At 33.1% G+C, this 18756-nt stretch overlaps 1 protein-coding gene across 1 annotated transcript; it reads left to right on the top strand.

Annotated features, from left to right (window-relative positions):
* The first annotated feature begins 3039 nt into the window (after positions 1-3039).
* Positions 3040-8441, top strand: LOC113397331 (splicing factor YJU2). Its single transcript, XM_026635630.2, has 5 exons — positions 3040-3212; positions 3299-3511; positions 3998-4172; positions 4559-4736; positions 8031-8441. The coding sequence occupies exons 1-5, from the start codon at positions 3189-3191 to the stop codon at positions 8392-8394; spliced, it is 954 nt and encodes a 317-aa protein (XP_026491415.2). The 5' UTR covers positions 3040-3188; the 3' UTR covers positions 8395-8441.
* Positions 8442-18756: the final 10315 nt, after the last annotated feature.

Below are 18756 nucleotides of genomic sequence, written 5' to 3'. Positions count from 1 at the left end.
AAAGATCATAGCAAAGAATTACATTTCCATAGTCTTGTGAAACAAAGAGGGTGTCGATCATGGAATCAACAGACTCAGCATATGCAGACCAGTTAGCATTTTTTAATTTGAATTTTAATAAGGGATTTGGATTGATATGGGCAATGGATCGGTGATTTAAAGAAAGGAGGATAGGAAAGTGATCACTGCCAAAAGAGGATGAGAGGACATTCCAGGATATTTGAGAAGCAAGGGCTGGAGAAGTTAAGGATAAGTCTACAGCGGATTTTGGGTTTTGGTTAGGATATACTCTACGTGTTGGTGAGCCATTATTGAGGATGCAGAGGTTTGCATCATCAAATATGTCCATCAACAAGAGAGCAAATGGGTCACAGAAATGTGAACCCCAGGCGGTGTGATGGGCGTTAAAATCCCCCATGACTAGGATAGGACTAGGGAGAGAGGAAATGATGGCAGATATATCAGGAATTAAAGCTGGATTAGGATGAGGAATGTACAGGGAAAGAAAAGAGATGTTAAGGGCTCTAACAGCAACAGCATTAATATGCTGGCTGGGAAGGGATAAAGGAATTTGGGAGAAGGGAAGAGAGTGCCGAACGAAAATGGCACTCCCAGCATAACCATCACTTCTGTCATCCCTCAAACAGGAGAAGCCTGGGACCCGGAATCGGGATCCAGGGATCAACCATGTTTCAGAGATGGCAATAATGACAGGTTTATGGAGGTTTATTAGAGAGAGGAGTTCATGTTTTTTAGGCCGGACGCTCTTGCAGTTCCATTGAAGGAAGCTGATTGGGGCCATTGTGAAGGATGGAGAATAACTGACATAAGTCTTGAGCAACGTTGGACGGTAAGGGGATATCATTACATGTTGAGATAATACTAAGAAGTATCTTAGTTAGCATTTCTAAGAAGTTGGGATTGTTATTAAGAGGGTTAGGAGTGTTTTGGTTGAGAGCACAACCATTAGGAGCAGTAGAGGGACAATTACTAACGATCGATTGATGGGCCTGTTTATCATACCCTTTCCCAAGAGGTGATCTTGGGCGAGGAGTACTGATAACAGTCTTCCGATAGGACCTGGTAGTTGAAGGGATAGGTTGACTAGGGAGAATTGGAGAATATGTGGGAGGGGTAAACATCTCCTTTGCAATCTCTGCATAGGATCTACGTACAGGAGGGAACCGAGAGGATGCTTCAATGTATGAAATGTTGTCCTGAGACATAACAATTTTGATTGATTGTTGGCGAGAAAACTCTGGACAATCCTTGTCTGTTGTAAAATGGTTACCAGAGCAATGTAAGCAAGTGGCGTTATCCTTACTTACACTACAAGACTCACCTGTGTGGGATTTGGAACACTTAAAACACCTAGGTTGAGATCGACACTGAGTTTTAATATGACCATAACGGCAGCAATTAAGGCATTGGATAGTGGGAAGTTTATAAGTTTCTACTGGAAGGGACGTATGGTAGGAATACACTTTTGAAGGAAGTATTTGACCTCTAAATGTAATTACAACAGATTGGGTAGGAACCCATGTAGTTACACTGTCAGCAATTGTCTTTCTATTCAGGCGTCTTATTTTCATAACTTCACCACATCCAGTGGGAAGCTCAAGTGACATTGCCAGTTCTTCCATCGTCCAGTCCACGGGAATACCCTTAATCAATCCCATTCTAGTTACATTAAAAGTCGGTACAGTAGCTTTATACTTGCACATTTCAACAATAGGATTAACTAGAAAAGTGTTTGCTGCTTGAGCTGTTGAAAATTCAATTGAAATTTTGTTACGGCCTATGTTCTTAACACCATCGTTAATAATACTCTTAATTTTATGAGTGTGCAGGAATTGTCCGAATTTAATTGCCCGTATAGTAGTTCCTGAAGCTGGGTCAGATACTTCCCGGGACACATGAACGATGAAAGGACCCTTGTCATCGTCGGAATACATTTTAGGGCCTTCAGAGAAGGATGGATGAGTGTAAATCGTTTGTATTGAGGGATTTGCTGAACTAGGATTAATTATGGTTTTTTTGGCATTGGAATCGGGATTAATGGAATCATTACCGAGGCGTTTTCGGGAAACAGGTACAGAGGGAGGAGATAGAGTATCGGGAACAGGCTCTATTGAGCCACCTGGATCAGGGGGATCAGGAGGAGGATCAACCTCCATTATAAAACTTAGAAGCTAAAAAATATTAAAACACGTTAAATACTCACAAGATTTACAAATATTACTAACACCACTTAACCCAACTACCAACTAAAGCACTATTAACAATAAAATATACTACAAAACAAAACGAAAACACTCAAAATCTCTTAACACGTGTGTTAACCAACGCTAACGCAAGCGAAAAAAAACCCAAAGAATATATAGAAATAGCAATGTGTTTCAGTGACAACGCTTGTCATTTATAGCCTTTGGTTTAACTGACACTGACATTTTAATTTTTTTTTTAATTATTTCATAGTAAAGCAAAGGTACTTTATTAATTCTACCGTGTTTATGACGTCATTTGGCAATTACGACGATAATCGAAATTTTAGCAATGTTAGTTTAGTAAGAAAAATCCGTGTTGGCTAAATAAATTTCTCTATACTGAGCGGTTTGGTTTGTGTCCATTAAAATTACATTTTAGTAATACCTTCGATATCTTAAATTTACTTTGCAATACAAATGTAAAATTGTTGTAGCTATAGCAGAGGCGATTACCAGTTAAGGTAAGCGGTTCTCCTTTTTTTTTAAAAAAAAATACATACTACTAATACTTATTTAATCTGAAATTCGATTTACCTATACGAGAGTAAAATTCCTAATTCATACCTCATATCAACATCTTTTTAATTCACTGTATTTTGATTTAATTAAATTATTGGAAGGTTTCGATATCGAGATATATGAATACAATATTTTGTATTAAAATCCGAAAATTATAAAAAATAGACTGACTGAAATTTTAATTTTCAAAAGCCTGTATAGTGCATTACCTTTGCCTTTTTCAAGAAGAAAGAGTTAAAAAAAAACGATATAATTTTGACAGATGTATATGTGAATTGTGAGTAAATTCTCCTCGCTAAACTTAAAGGATTAAGTTTGGATTTAATTATTTATAAAAGCTTAATTAACTAAATAACAACATATATTTATACTATAGAGTAACGTGCAACTTTACGTTACAAAATGTCGGAAAGAAAAGTTTTAAATGTAAGTAGTAACTTATTTATATTCCATTCCGTTATTTAGTACTTGTATAAAATAATATATTTTAATACAGTTTCATATGTTTTCAGAAATACTATCCCCCGGACTTCGATCCGTCGAAGATCCCTCGTATGAAATTAGCCAAGAACCGCCAGTATACTGTTCGTTTGATGGCTCCATTCAATATGCGATGTGCTACGTGTGGTGAGTACATTTACAAAGGGAAGAAGTTTAACGCTCGCAAAGAGGATGTAGAGAACGAAGATTATCTTGGAATAAGGATTTATAGATTTTATATAAAAGTAAGTCAAAGTTTTAATTCAACTTTACAATATTTGCCTCACAAATATTGAGAAGAAAAAAAATCTGCAATTAATTTATATATTACATATCTTTAAGTGGTATTTAAATTGTCCTAGTAGCTTATATTATTACAATAGTCTGTGATAAGCTAGTTGTCATATGCATTTTTTTTTGCAAAATAAATCTTTGTATCCAATAAATAAATTTTATCATTTAATAACTACTATTTTCTGTTATGGATATTGTAGAAGTTACGTTATTTTGAATTTGCATTTCGGAGGTATTAACTAACTAAATTACTGTAGTAAAATTGGAAATAACAAAATTTAGGAAAATTATTATCTATGGTTTCTGAGACTATGTATTATTTAACCTATTTACAGAACAAGAAAGCTTTATATTAACAACACACTTTTTTACTCTCTTACTTTTTATTTACATATAACAACCTGGTCATACAACACCAAATATATATATTATTTCAGTGTACAAGGTGCCTTCAAGAGATTTCTTTCAAAACCGATCCAAAAAATACAGATTATGAAATAGAAGCAGGTGCTACCAGAAATTTTATGGCTCTGAAACTTGCCGAGGAACAAGCAAAGAGAGAAGAAGAAGAACAAAAAGAAGAGGAAGCTAATAATCCAATGAAATTACTCGGTGTGTTTGTATTTTGTATTAATATCACAGCTTTAGCTTTCATGCAATTAGAATTATAAATGCTAATTACAAGTACACAACTAAAAGCATCTCATTAAGTATAGAGCTCCTATTTAAGGTACGTCTTCTCATCCTAGTAAGAAGATATAATCTGAATGAAGTAAATGAATTAAATGGGTCATTTGTTGCATTTTTTTTTATATTGGACTGTAGTACTAAGTTTTCCTGGGATCGGTGCATTAAAACATACAGATTATTTTTATTATAACTATAATTATTTGTAAGAAGTTTATGGAAAGACAATGTGTTAACTAATCTTAATTATATGATATTAAATGTTTCAAGATCTTACACAATATTAAATACTTTTTATGTACAAATTCCAGAATATCGAACTGAACAGTCCCGACAAGAAATTGAATTGTTGGAGAGCCTTGAAGAACTAAAGGAACTCAATAGACGGCAGCGCACCGTTGACTATGAGGGTATGCTTAAACAATTCCAGTCTGAATCTGTTGAGGAAAGGAAAGCAAGAGAGGAAAAAGAAGACAATGAGTTTATAAAGTAAGTTCTGTAGACTATGAGATTTAATAATGTTCTGTTATACTGTGAACAGCTTAATCAACTCCAAGCAGGGACAATAGACCCTCTTTTCACTAAGGAGGCATTTATGTATGTTTTTTATGTGTGTCATGTATATGATGATATTTATCATCATATTTGGGAGTTGGTTTTATGAATCTTTCCTCATATTATTCTTAAAATTACTGCTCTCCATATAAACTATAAAAAATTATATTTTTCTTTTTTTTCTTATAAATATGAAATTTATTACTTTGCAACAAAATGACTGTACAAAGTAACAGATCAGCATTAAAATACAATATAGTACCTATTTTGAAAACAAAAAAAAAAAGAATTTTAAAATGGCCAGTCATTCTGATGCATGCAAATGATAAAATAGAATTATACTGACTTTATTAATATTACATTAAACAAGTTATTTGGTTATAATGTATGCATTAATATCTGAATAAATTTACCCAGCCTTACTTTGACTGGCACCAACCCCCAAAAGTAACTGATCGGTAGCATAATTATTAAATAAAATAAATCCTTTATTTGTAAATTATATATAATTTTCTTTTAATCAAAACAAAATAACTTTAAAACTGTTTTCTGTCCAGTGTATTATTTATTCATTTACTGTTTATTTTTAGTATCTAATAGATAAAAAGAATTACTTTTGAATGTTATTTTTGTAACATCATACCACTTTACAATGTTTATATAATAGCAATTTTAAAAAGGCAAAGATATCGATTGCAAGTCGCATCAAATCAAGAAATTATTATATATGTATGGTATTCAAAAGTACTTAGAAATATTCAAGGATCGAATCAAATACTTAACACAATCGCTTCCTCCGTAATTTTCATGCTCTCATACACTATGACGTCACACATTTTACAAGTAAACCCAACAGTGGTCCTATTGGTTGGCTTGATAAATGAATAGCGTTAAACCTACGACCTGGGTTTTTGATATATATGATATGTTCTCGTGATATGGAAGGCGTATCCCTGGAGGTGACCTCGTGTCTAATGTTTGTCATTTACAAGTAATGAAATATGAGTAAGGAGAATAGAAACTTTGTTTAATCTCTAATCCTGTGGCATTGGTGAACAACCTTTTTTTTTTTTAAATTGTAAAAGTATTTGCTAATCATTTAATGATTGATTATTTAATTTTATAAGATAACACGATTTATCTAAGAGTCATACAATCAGGTAGCTAAAATATCGTAGTAAGTTAATACAATCAAGAGATTAATAAATATTATGAAATATTATAATAGAAGTCAAATAAATCTAAATATAAAAGTAATTGAGGTTGAGGATAGATTTGCGACATTATCGACAAAAAAATATAACAATATTGCGTGAAATGAAAAATCTTTATGGAGATCTAAAGGAAGAGTGTGCAAGAGATTGAAGATGACTCTCATCCTCGACGACCGATTGAAGCTACGAAGTTAAATATCATCGATAGAATAGAAAAACTAATACTGGAAGATGGCCATCTGAAGTAAAAGTCAGTCGACGCGTCTCAGCACTTTTTGGTGTTCTCAAAGACGATAGTATTTACAGATGAAACATGAGTTTATCACTTTGAATCAAAACGAGTCGATCTAGTGACACTAAAAGAGTATACCACTCCCAAGGAATTCAATATGTAGAAATCGGTCGAAAAGTAATTCGCTACAATTTTCCGAATAATGAAGAGGGTTGCTACAATAACCGGAAGCTAACTAAAAATGTCGTGCTTTTACAAAACAATGCGCCGTTTTATAAAAGTAAAGTTGCAATGGCTGCTCTTCACATACATGTCACTTCTTTGCCGATCTTATTATCCAGAATTGCCCCCTAGCGATATTTATGTGTTACTAAGTGTAAAGAAAGATTTAAGGGAAAAAAATCACACGATAGAAGCAAAGATTTTTTTGGTACATGTTTAGTTTTCTAAAATTATAATTAACTATTATATACTTTGTTACCGTAAATAAGTTTGTTTGCATATATATAGCAAATAACAATATTGAATTAGATGTATTTTTTTAATTATTTATTCGCAACTAGGTAATGCAATCCCGAAAGATCATTTTAATCCAGGTACCTTCAGAGTGGATTTACACCTCGAAAATCAATCGTACTAGAGACATAAATTCACATAACAACATAAATACTTCTATTATATACTATTAAAAATAAATATAACTAATATATTTGATAATTGACATAATCACGTAATTAGGCTCCCTTGCCTCGTCCGGGAGAAGAGAGCGCGTCGTCACTTTCTTAAATTTTTAAAAAGTTCGTGTTTTTAATATTAATCTATTCATTATTGATCTGTGCCCTTTCGACACAATTTAATTGACATTTTCAGTATAAAACGACCCGAGTATTTAATTATCAATGAAAGAAACTCTGTGGTGCACGGAATCTATTTCTTAGATCTAAATAAAAATCAAATTAGGGAGACATTTGCTCATCAGGCTGATGTATACAATGGGATTTCCATAGTAAAAAAAATTGAAAAATTAGGTATTTAAAGTATTTTTGCACTTGTACACTTGCATAAGAAACTCCATTGCCTGGTATGCAAACCAATTTGACTGGTTTGCGAATTGAAATACCTTCAGCTCCACTGCGCGCAGAGTAACACATATGATCTGTAATTTTGCCAATCCAGGATAAAACAAAATGTTCAACCGAGATTAGCCCCGCAAAATGTATTCGGGATCCCGCGATTGCATTCCCTAATCACAACAGTTAATAGTAATTAAAAATGTTTGTTTTAAAAATATACTTGATTTCTTCTGTTCCTTATATCGATGGGTCAAATATTTCTGAAAGTTATCTTTAGTAGCGTTATTTGTCAGAAATATGTAAAGGTTCCTTTATAATAAAACTTATATCTGCCTTCTTGCATCTGAATTTCATTGCTTTTGGAAAAAACATAATAAATATAAAAATAAATGGTTTTTTGAGTTTTTTGAGACCAAAATTACTAACGTCGGAATTGAAACATTAGCAGTTTTATGTTTTCGTCGTCAAAACATGACATATGCGAGAACATAAATTAAAACAGATGTTTAGTTCTAGAATAGTGTAGTATAACTTCAGACAAGAAAACTTATCATAGAGTAAAGAAATCTTAAATAAACAAAATTAAATATCTTTGTGAAAAAATCTTTTATAAATTTTCTCTGCCAAAAAACCGTCCCCCAAAAGAAAGATTTTTAGTATATTTAACTTATGCCAAGATTAGACTGTAAATAATTTTATTTTCTTTTAGGTCAGTGAAATTCACCAACGCACCAAAACATAAAATCGTAACAGAAGAAATTATAGAAGACGTACAAGACGCCGACGAATCGAAAATAAAAAATCCCAAAGTTGAAACATTACCACCAAAGATAGTTGAAACTAAGAAAAGTGAATCATGGAACCGAAGTATAGGGGTCTTGTCAAAAAAACCAGCTCTAGGTAATCTGGTAAGGACGAAGAAATTGGAAGCAAAGGTTGAAAAAGAAACAACAGAGTCTCCAGATCTACAGGACAATTCTTCAAATAATAAAACGTCTGTAAAAAATGAACCGTCAGCATCAGGACTTTCGTTATTGGCAAACTATTCTGGCAGTGATAGTGATTCACAGTGAGTGATTTAAATTGTTTTATTTAACGTAAACCTGGAATGCACATATGTATGAATATGTATGAAATAGAAATAACTTATAAATCTGAATAAATAAGTTGGAATGACAGTTGTGACTTTCCATTTCTCTGGGCCGAAATTAATTTATATATATCAATAAGATAAATTACTACTATAAGTAATAATTTATCAATGTTCACGAAAAATCCAACAGAACACCAATTTAGAATATATGCTTGATGTCAATAGTTATAAAATTCATATTTATATTCTTAACAAATTTTCTACATGATTTGAGACAAAGTTAATTTGGTACGTATTTTTGCTGACCGATAGTTAGGGAGCATGTAAATATCCGATATTAATCTATTTATCAATTATTAAAAAAATGCAAATCGATATCAGAGCGATACAGGGCAATACCGACATTATTTCCTTTTTAAAATAAGATTATGACGTAAGACCCAATAGTTTGTTGTCATTTATATAACTATGATGATAAGTCATGACTTTCTCGTTGTGTTGAGATGTGATTTCATTGCTCGTTTTAAAAAATCGATAATTTTCCTATATTTTGTTCTGAATCGTAATCCGCAACGAAATAAAACATGGGCATATTATACTATCCCAATATGCCTACCTGCTCACCGTATATAGTTATACGATAGCTAAGATATCTAAAATGATATAACACCGGCAATTACTATTAGGGTAATATTCCGAGTATATAAATTAAAATTACTTAAACACTATCATTTAACATCATAATAATGATGTCCTCCTAATCGAATTTTGCTCACGATGCTCAAGTTATCACTAATCTTCTGGATAAGTGATATTACAGTACACATATGTGTACTCTCACTCTTAATTCCTTCTCTTAGTCCGATTGGACGGGAATCCGACAGAGATATTTTGCGGGATTTTGGCTGATTTGAACTGCTGACTCGACCCAGGATTTGAAATCAAACTCGAGTTAGAATCTTATAATCTTGGCTAGACCAACGAGGTAATCAATTCATTATAGTAAAGTGTTGACATTTAAAAAAAATAGTACAAAATTTTACCATTTCGACGATTTATTTTGGAATATATCACGATCGTTACATTTACAACGTAAGCTGACAAAGGAACAAATTTCTTTTGGTATTATAAAAAACTGTGTGTTTTTTTTCGTGAAACGTTGCGTTCAATTTGACCTTGATTTAATTCTTATTATATCCAAGAAGTTTCAATTTGTTCAATAAAATTGTATTCCATAAGCATCATTCATACATATAGTATATTTTAGACTGTTTTGTCTGTATGCTGACTGTTACCCGCTCACATCGCCGGGCACTAAATAAGAAAAGGGGGACGGATCATTTCAAATTCAAACAAATTAATAATCTACCATCTACAGACAATTCCGCGTTTGGTCAGTCCCTAACCGATACGTTCAGTTGTTCTCACGTGATTGACTCACAAATAAAACTGTTGGATACGAATTTTACCTCTCTTGTCAATAAGACAAGTGAAATCCCGTTGCAACAGACAGTGGTAAAAACCGAATAATGAAACCATTTCGTATTGGTAACGTTAAATTCACAATTTAACATCGTGCAACACGTTTATAGTAGAAGAAAAACAGATTATAGTCAGACGGATGACAATCGGCTTAAACCGAAGTCAAACCGACTGAATACCAACGTTCCGCACTTTTTGCCGCCCGACCTTCCATTTATAAAGGTGTCAAGTGCATTCATGCTATGAGACTCGGCTTTCTCAGCCCGCTCTTTCTCTATTTGTAAACAGGTGGATAATGTAATTTTGTAATTTTTTTATATAAATCAACCTAAATTATATTTAATTTCCAATGTGAACCGTAAAATAGATATTTATTACAAAATTCCTTTTCAGGCGAGTTTTAAAGCATGTCATCGTAATTCGTCACAGTAACGAGTTCTCGAATGCAAATTATTAAAATTCTAATTAGCCGTACATCAACATTCTGAAGTTAAAAATTTAAATTGTTGCAATTTGCAAGCTCGAAATAAAAATTATCTGCAAGGAGGCGCTTTATTTCTTATTATACTTAAATATCTCGTTTCTGATATCTGTATGTAAAATACTTGCTATAGTCATCAATTTTCACATAAACATCAAAACGTCGAAAGTATTTTAAGAGACGGATTTAATCTTATTTTTTGTAAATCTCGTAGATACCTGGCATTTTATGGAATTAATTGATTGGAAGGGGACGCCCAGTGTAAACGGTGAAAAGGAGATTAATGTTAGAGTATGTTATTTTGAGTTACCCTAACGCCCTAAAAACGCTAGTATGTTATTAGAAAATCATAAATGACATATATTATAACATAATATGTTATTTACTATTCTTTAATAACATTATATTGTTCATCTTTAAGTAAAAACAGTAAGCGGCTTACTTAACTCCTTATTGTAATTCTCTGAGACTTACAAAAGTACAGATGTGCAATCTGATAAACAGAGCTCATTTTTACACTATTATCGTTATACGTGTTCTTTCTCACCATTTGTAAAATAGGATTCTAAAAATAATAAACGTCAGACTTTATGAAAGCGAACACGTCGACTATGTAAACTCGCGATCTCAAAATAGCCGGCCAACAATAATGTTAATGTCCCAATATTAAACGGGGTTGCATACTGATGAAGTAACAAGCATTTTTGTTAATTAATCATTGCAGCAACTTCTTTTATATATATGTATATATATTAGATAAAATCCTTAAGACTTAAGTAAGGGTACTCTTTGTTTTCTTAAGTTTGGCTTTGAGTATCAATCCTACAAATCGATATTCATACAAAAGGCTCACGGTTTTTAGATAAATACGGTTTGGATCCCGATTTTTTCGTCGACATAAATATATTTTTTTTCAAAATGTAACGGCTTCGAGCCGACACGTTGGAGTTCAGTTCTGAGAAGTAGAGTTGTCGCGGCGCCGCCCTGCGCCTGCGTTCGTTGCTCATCTAATAAATAAAAGGCTGCTTGGGAAATATTATGTTACGTCTCGGGGTGTTTTTTGGGTGAATGCTTGCACTGTGGTCGGGCGTTTTGGCCACTCGAGTCGGTGTAATAAGACAGTCCTTGGAGCAAATTCATACAATAAACTGTATATATTTCATAAATGTTATTTTCCGAAAAATATATCAGATGATTACTTGTATTTTATATATACTCATACGCATCTTTAATTAATTAAGTCAAATGATTACTGATATCATTGCGTTAATTGAAGTATTAGGAACGTGGATCTTTAAAGATTGTAGTAATTGTAAATATTAACTAAAAAAATAAACTCGATGTATTAAACAAACATTACATTTAATTCAAATGGTCAGCATTTATTGAACAATTGTCGACACCGGATGCTACTTATAGCCCACATGATTGATTAAAAGCCGCAACTTATTCATCCCATTATAAATAAAGTTGTTAATGGAAGGCGGCTCACTAGTAATTGGACCTTAAAATTCTTTAACGCACACACACGCACAGCCCTCCGAATCCTTCTGGTGGGAGGAGAGATTCCCTCCCCGCTATCAAGTTAGGGTAGACCGGTATCATTCAAATAACGTTCAACGATCCTTTCACTTAAACCTCAAACGTGTATCATACGTTCGTATGCGTTTTGTTAATAGCTTATTCTTTTCCATCGCAAATTTCTTTGTAGATAGTGTTGAAGTATAAGCTTCCCGCATTAATTTGATGAATGAAAGTACCCTGTGAGGTCGTTCATATGTACCTACTGAATTCCGAAGTCTGTCATGCAATAAAAGCCCTTACACTTAAGATGTCTTTTGTAGAGACGCCATTCATAACTTGCTTATACCAACATACAACGGTTTCGAATGACCGTTAATTTTAAATTGCTGTCAAATTAAACTACGTACAATATCTGCGAACATTCATGAAATATACTAATTGCTGCAAGAAATTAAATGCGTGTATGGGTATAAAAAGAGAAATTAGCTATATTTTATAGTCGAAAAACGATATTTAAAAAAAAAATATTTTTAACTTATAGTGACAATAGGGAAGCTAAAATGACATTTTCGATATGTTTAATCAATTGGAATAGAAATAGTTATTTGCTATCATTGAATACTTAGGTCGCTATCAGATTTATATAATGTCTGAGAAACTGCCCATTAAAATTATGACAGGCCATCTACATTCCTGAACAACAAAGGCCGACCTACGATTAAAATAACACCTCCTTCGTAGAACGTATACATACATTTTATTTCACAAGGGCCCGTAACGTTTCCGCTGGGGTCCGATGATACCTTTTTTCCGAAGCCTTTGAAAAAACTTGGCGTCCCATTAACAATAAGATCAAAACTAGCCGCACGCTACAATGGCCGGCGAGCGCCAGCCTCCGACCGCTTGGATACTTCCAAGAATTGCGCCCTTTTGAAAAATATCCAACTCATTCTGGGCGTGTGAGAGTTGGCGAACTTGCATTCCTGATGCAGATCCACTGCACTCCTACCGCCATAACCTGATATTATGCGATTGCTCCACTTATATGAAAACTAATAAACGAAAAGACTTATAAACATAGAATGCAATGCAATCACGTAATTATCGAATGGCTATAAAAAAATCTTATCTCGAGCCTTAATATGTTATCAGAAATTGTAATTATAGCTTTTAAATTTATATTATATTATCTATGTATTTTTTTTTTTTTTTATGTTAGAGGAGGTATACGAGCAGGAGGCTCACCTGATGGAAAGTGACTACCACCGCCCATGGACATCTGCAACACCGGGGGGCTTGCAGGATTGCTTTTCAATTTTACTTATATATACCATATAGAAGTTAAATTATTTAAAATATACTTTATTCACGTAGGATCTTTTAAGCTATTCTGAATAAGCATTTTCCGTATTGAATTAATCCACTGTTTAGGAATGTAGAATCTACAGTAAAGAATCGGCAAGAAAGCAGTAGTTACTCCTTTCATCATTTATACACATGTAATAATCATATAGAATTATTAATATGTATTTAAAATAAAATCTACGAAAATAAGTATAAAAAAAATGTTATTAAAAACATTGATATATTACTTACAATATTTATCGTATAGCTGAAGTTTGTATTGGTCAAAGCGCTAAGCACAGGAGTAACAATTCGCCAACAAGGAGTAACAACCAATATCGCAAACTGTACGAAACATTCATGTACAACGAATACTTTACTGCGGTAGAAATTGCAGAGTACCTACAGCTAGTTATTAAGTAATTTTGCTAACAACGAATGATGAAAATATCGAATACAGTTTCACTTTAATAGTTTAATAAAACAGTTTTACTATATTAGATCTTTTTTGACATGAAAATACTTTTACAAAGGAAGGAAAGACAATCTTATCTTTAATTTAATGTACTTGTAATTACAGTTTTATATTTCAAGTACATGTTTGTAAAAAGTTCAACACAATTGAATTGGAATGTAATTTTGTATATTTATATCAATTTCAATGATCAGCAGGTAGAATATATTATGATATTGGCCGTCTCATAAAACAATTTCAATCGTACAAAAAAGTAAATCGTATTATATGAGGTACCAAGATCCTTTATAACATCTATTATGCAATGTGGTTCGTCACAATGTAAGGATTGGTATAAAAACGTTTGACAACAATACAAAAGTAATAAGATTTTGAACATCCATTAGTGAATACCCCCGCATAGCTCCCACGCTTGATTGTCCTTCATGGTGGTTGATTTACCTTCAATAGCCATATGTCACGCTTAAAAAAACAATGTTTTTTTCTTATGTATCTTAATGGCCGTCTAAAATTTTAAGGAATTTAGATTCACTTATTTGAAAATAATTTATTAAATAAATAAGTGACGTATTTTTTAAATAACCAATGCATTCTTTCAAACTATTTGAATTTTCAATCAAATCTCATTATTCATGTCAATAAAACATCAACCATTAATTTCTGTCCTAGTCATAGTATTTGTAACCTCGACAAAGTCCTCACCGTCATCAGACCCCCCGCAAGGGAACACATTTATTTACCACAAGTTCCTTTCGTCTACACAATTATTTAGTGTAATGCATAACGAAAACATAGATTTAAAGAAAATAAACATTTATAGAGAACATTGAGTTCTTGATCTCAGAATTTTACTTAAAGCGTATTCTTAAAGTGCTTTCTTTCGCATATTATATGTAATTCAGTCACACAATAATTGACTTTTTATTCGTGAGTATGAGAATTTAAGATGTGATGTTTATTGCCCGTATCAAGTATAAACGGTGGCCTCAAAAATTCCAACTGACTATGCAAACACTTGTCGCAGACCGTAAAATTTATAACACAAATATAGGTATAATATAAAATGCCTCGGTCGCCGGGAATGCTGTCTTTAAGTTTTATTTTGCTACGTGTGTGTATGCGTGTACGCATGTAATGGTTACCGTGGACAGATCCTTTGTCTTGGTTTGCATCTCTACTTTTACTTCAAAATACTCGGATTCATTACATACGTTTATACTTTACACAGCACGAACAAAAATTATCAAGTGCTTTAATATTTTTATATTTAAATCCAAACAGTTGATACGGTCGGCAGCTAATTGAGCATGGGTAATTTGAATCGTCGGATTAATATAAAATTAATTTAAGAAATCTAATCTAATCTATAGGTATTCATAAATGATTACATTTTTATATTCATTAGTAACCGGAAAAACATCCGATCTCATACATTATGTAATACGTCTGTAATTTCTAACAAATAATGACGTTCTTGTTTTTAATAAGACCGGTCATAATTAGTTGCGATCACTCGTTGACCTTACAAAGACCATTATAAGTTTACATAAATGTCCATATGATACTCGTACGATACCTCGTACTTGCTGCGAAAGCGATCGCTTATCACTCGCAAGCAGTCTAGTCTTCGTCCCGTCAGACATATGATAACTGCATGGGAAATGCACCATGGGAACTAAGAACTTACAAGGTATATTAATCAATATAAACCCGACACGAGTATTGAACCTTTTTGGATAATAATTAATGTATTTAGTTGTGATAAAAATCACAAAGAGCAAAGACATTAAAATTTATTTAATATACAAAATAATAAGTGTGTTGAATTTAAATAATTTATATATCGTTATAATGATTGATTATAAAGTATATATGCAAGGTACATTGATGAAAACGGTTTGTTACAATTATTTATGTATATATATAATTATATATATATGGATTTCCTAATTGAACGATCGGTGACACTAAGTTTTGGAAATGAGCTCATCAATTTTGTAATCAGCACGTTCCTGAACTTATGCAAACCATATACGGGCGGCGTATCGCTTACCGACGAGCAAACGGGCTGTTATAAATAATACAACGTAATAATCACATCGTACAGTAACCCTATTCACCTAATCAGAATCCCCTAATTTCGCTTCACGAGGCAATTGTAGCGAATTCACGGCACGTGACCGCTATTTTGTGTTACTGTATATGCCTTTATTATTGCATTCAGCTCATTCGTGAACTTTATTAAGTCATCTCATAATAAACGATGCGGGTTAGTTGATTAGAGTTTGCGATATGAACATGCGAAATCATGTCATTTGGTTGACTTTGAAAACTTGTAATTCAGCAATAATTTATAAGGGATATGCTTCATTGAGACTACATTGATAAGAGCCGGGAATGCGGCGAGACGGAACGTCCGGTCGTCGATGTTGTGATAAACTATTCACATAAACTTGGGCAAACAAATATTAATGACATGGCTTCGATAAATCAGCTATGAGTAACAAATTGTGCTTTTGCAACAACGCCTTAAATAAATTATTTCATTTGTATGCAATTCAACTAACTATATGTAACAATTCTAAAAGTACAAGCAGATATTGTTTAATAATAATAAGGAACCGCCATATAATATCATTATTATTATTTTTATATTGTTAATATAACAACAAATTAATTGAAAGAAGTACACCCGAGTGGGAATTCCAAGGAAACTGTCTATGAATAAAGTACTCTTAGCGGGTTTTACGGATGTAAAAATAGAGAATAGACCTCAGAGTCTTAACAATAGGATACGGATATCTGGCGCCAGCGCGTCGCACTCACTACAAATGCCTAACGGTCGTATTAACCTGTCGTACTGAATTCCCGTCAAATTGTATGCGTACCTGCTCTTTGTATTACAGGTATCTACTATCCAAAGTGTTTCTTTTATTGCTTGCATTACAAACAGAGTGAGAATAGAACAGGAAGCGATATTATACCTTAAATTTGACAATAATCCACAGAATAACACTTTATTTCACGTAGCGCTTTGTACTTCTAACTCTGTACCGTGTAAAGTGTTTACTTTCGGTTTCCAAAACTTCCCCGTGTTAAATGTATTTATTTAAAATATCAGTAGATAGTATTTAGACATTTTCTTTCAATTCGAAAGCTACTTTAAATTACAATAAAAACTTTGCCTTTGTGGTATTATTTATGTCTAAAGTCAAACAAGGTTTTTTTTTAGTCTAAATCCTAATTACCTTTTGTAGTTATTAAAACTATTGTGCGCCTCAAAAATTATTTTATCATAAAATATGGGGATTTTTGTAATATAGGTAGGCGGATGAGAAAATGAGCCACCTGATGATAAGTGGTCACTAACGCCCATGGACATGGGCACTACAAGAAATATTAACTACACCAAATGACTAATGTTATACATTAGTTTTTTTACTTATTAATTGGTCAAAAAACAAATGTGCGGATTTAATATTTAATGGTTTCATTATATTATTCGCTTTGTGCAAACCCGTCTCGGTAAGTATCACCCACTCGTCAGATATTCTGCCGCCAACCAGCAATATTTGTTATATTATGTTCCGGTATGAAGGGTGAGTGAGCCAGTGTAACTACAGGCACAAGGGACATAACACCTTAGTTCCCAAGGTTGGTGGCGCATTGGCGAAGTTGGTTAATATTTCTAACAGCGCCGATGTCTATGGGCGGTGGTGACCATTTAACATCAGGTGGCCCATTTGCCGGCCCGCCTATTAATTACATCAAAAAAATACATTAGTTAGGAAAACCAAATAAAAAAAAGAAGTATTACTATGACAGCCATATCGCATTTTTATTAGGATCTTCGGCGAAACACGCCAAAAACTTCGGGAGAAAGTGAGTTTAACGGTATTTATACTGGGGGTCTAGTTTACGTAACAATTACCGCATCACATGGTTCGCGTAAACGTGGCAAGCTTTTGTTTCATGTAAAGGCCGTTCTCCGAAACATAAAGTCCTTTTGCATAAGTTGCGCCATATGTCCAGAGCCGTGGGGTAGCGGGTTCGAGGGTGCACATGTGTTTACGCATTCATTCATTGCGGTGCTATTAATGGGTCCATTCAGCATTGTCTTGCACATGCACCGGATATTGCATCTCGCCCCGCCTTCCTCGCTTTGCGACAAATTAGCAGAAACGATTATGACGAAGTCTGTACGGCTGATGGCGGACACGTTTCTTTTAACAGCGGTTTTATTTGCTTATGATTTAATGAAATTATGACTGATACAATTATTTTAGTATAAAATATAATAGATGAAATATATTTGTATTTAGATTAGAAAAATATTATTATTCATTTTCTATACAAAATGTAATAAAAACTTACTTGGTTAAAGATAAATAATTATATTTTATGTAGAAAGTAAAAAGGATAGATTCCACTACTGTACAGATAAATAAGGAATTGACTAAATATTCAATTGTCTTTCAATACTATTTGATTTATAGTCTGTTTTTGTTTAAACTATTCTACTGTAAAATAAAATAAGTACCACTTGTATTTGGTAACCTACTGCTACGAATGTCGTAGCAAACGTAGCAGTAGGCTACGAATTTTATCTGTGAATCTTAATCTCATGCCTACAGGTAGGAACAGTTTATACCTTTTGCTACATTGGACATTTTTAGGCGATTTTGTAATAACATTTATATAATGAATACGTTGACGCACCTAACATATCTCATAAGTTGTTTTTAATAAATAACGATAAAAAAAGCTTTCGTTTAAACTCAATTGTGTTTCCAAGATTTTTCAAAAGACAGTAGATTTTTAAACAATAAACATTACATTTTGGAATAAAGTCGTGTGAAATTCCACCTCGTATCACGTCTATCTCTGTCCCATAAATTCCAGCTTAAAATCGGGTACCTTCGGATAACCACCCATAGCGCCGCTTTCAGGCGACCGACACTAGAGAGCTGATAATTGACTCGTTCGACTAGTTTGCGTCCGGCCACCCTTTCCATAAATATTTCCCGATCAAATTA

The sequence above is a fragment of the Vanessa tameamea genome, chromosome 3, assembly GCF_037043105.1.
Source record: "Vanessa tameamea isolate UH-Manoa-2023 chromosome 3, ilVanTame1 primary haplotype, whole genome shotgun sequence".
NCBI lineage: Eukaryota > Metazoa > Arthropoda > Insecta > Lepidoptera > Nymphalidae > Vanessa > Vanessa tameamea.
Note: the sequence above shows the minus strand (reverse complement) of the source record. Positions and strands in the feature narration are given on the sequence as shown.

What these genes read in the sequence shown, in the direction of transcription:
- LOC113397331 (XM_026635630.2), top strand. Translation starts at nt 3,189, where the DNA reads ATGTCGGAAAGAAAAGTTTTAAAT. An exon ending in TAATCCAATGAAATTACTCG is followed by an intron (nt 4,173 to 4,558) that starts GTGTGTTTGTAT and finishes TACAAATTCCAG; the next exon opens with AATATCGAACTGAACAGTCC. An exon ending in GAAGACAATGAGTTTATAAA is followed by an intron (nt 4,737 to 8,030) that starts GTAAGTTCTGTA and finishes ATTTTCTTTTAG; the next exon opens with GTCAGTGAAATTCACCAACG.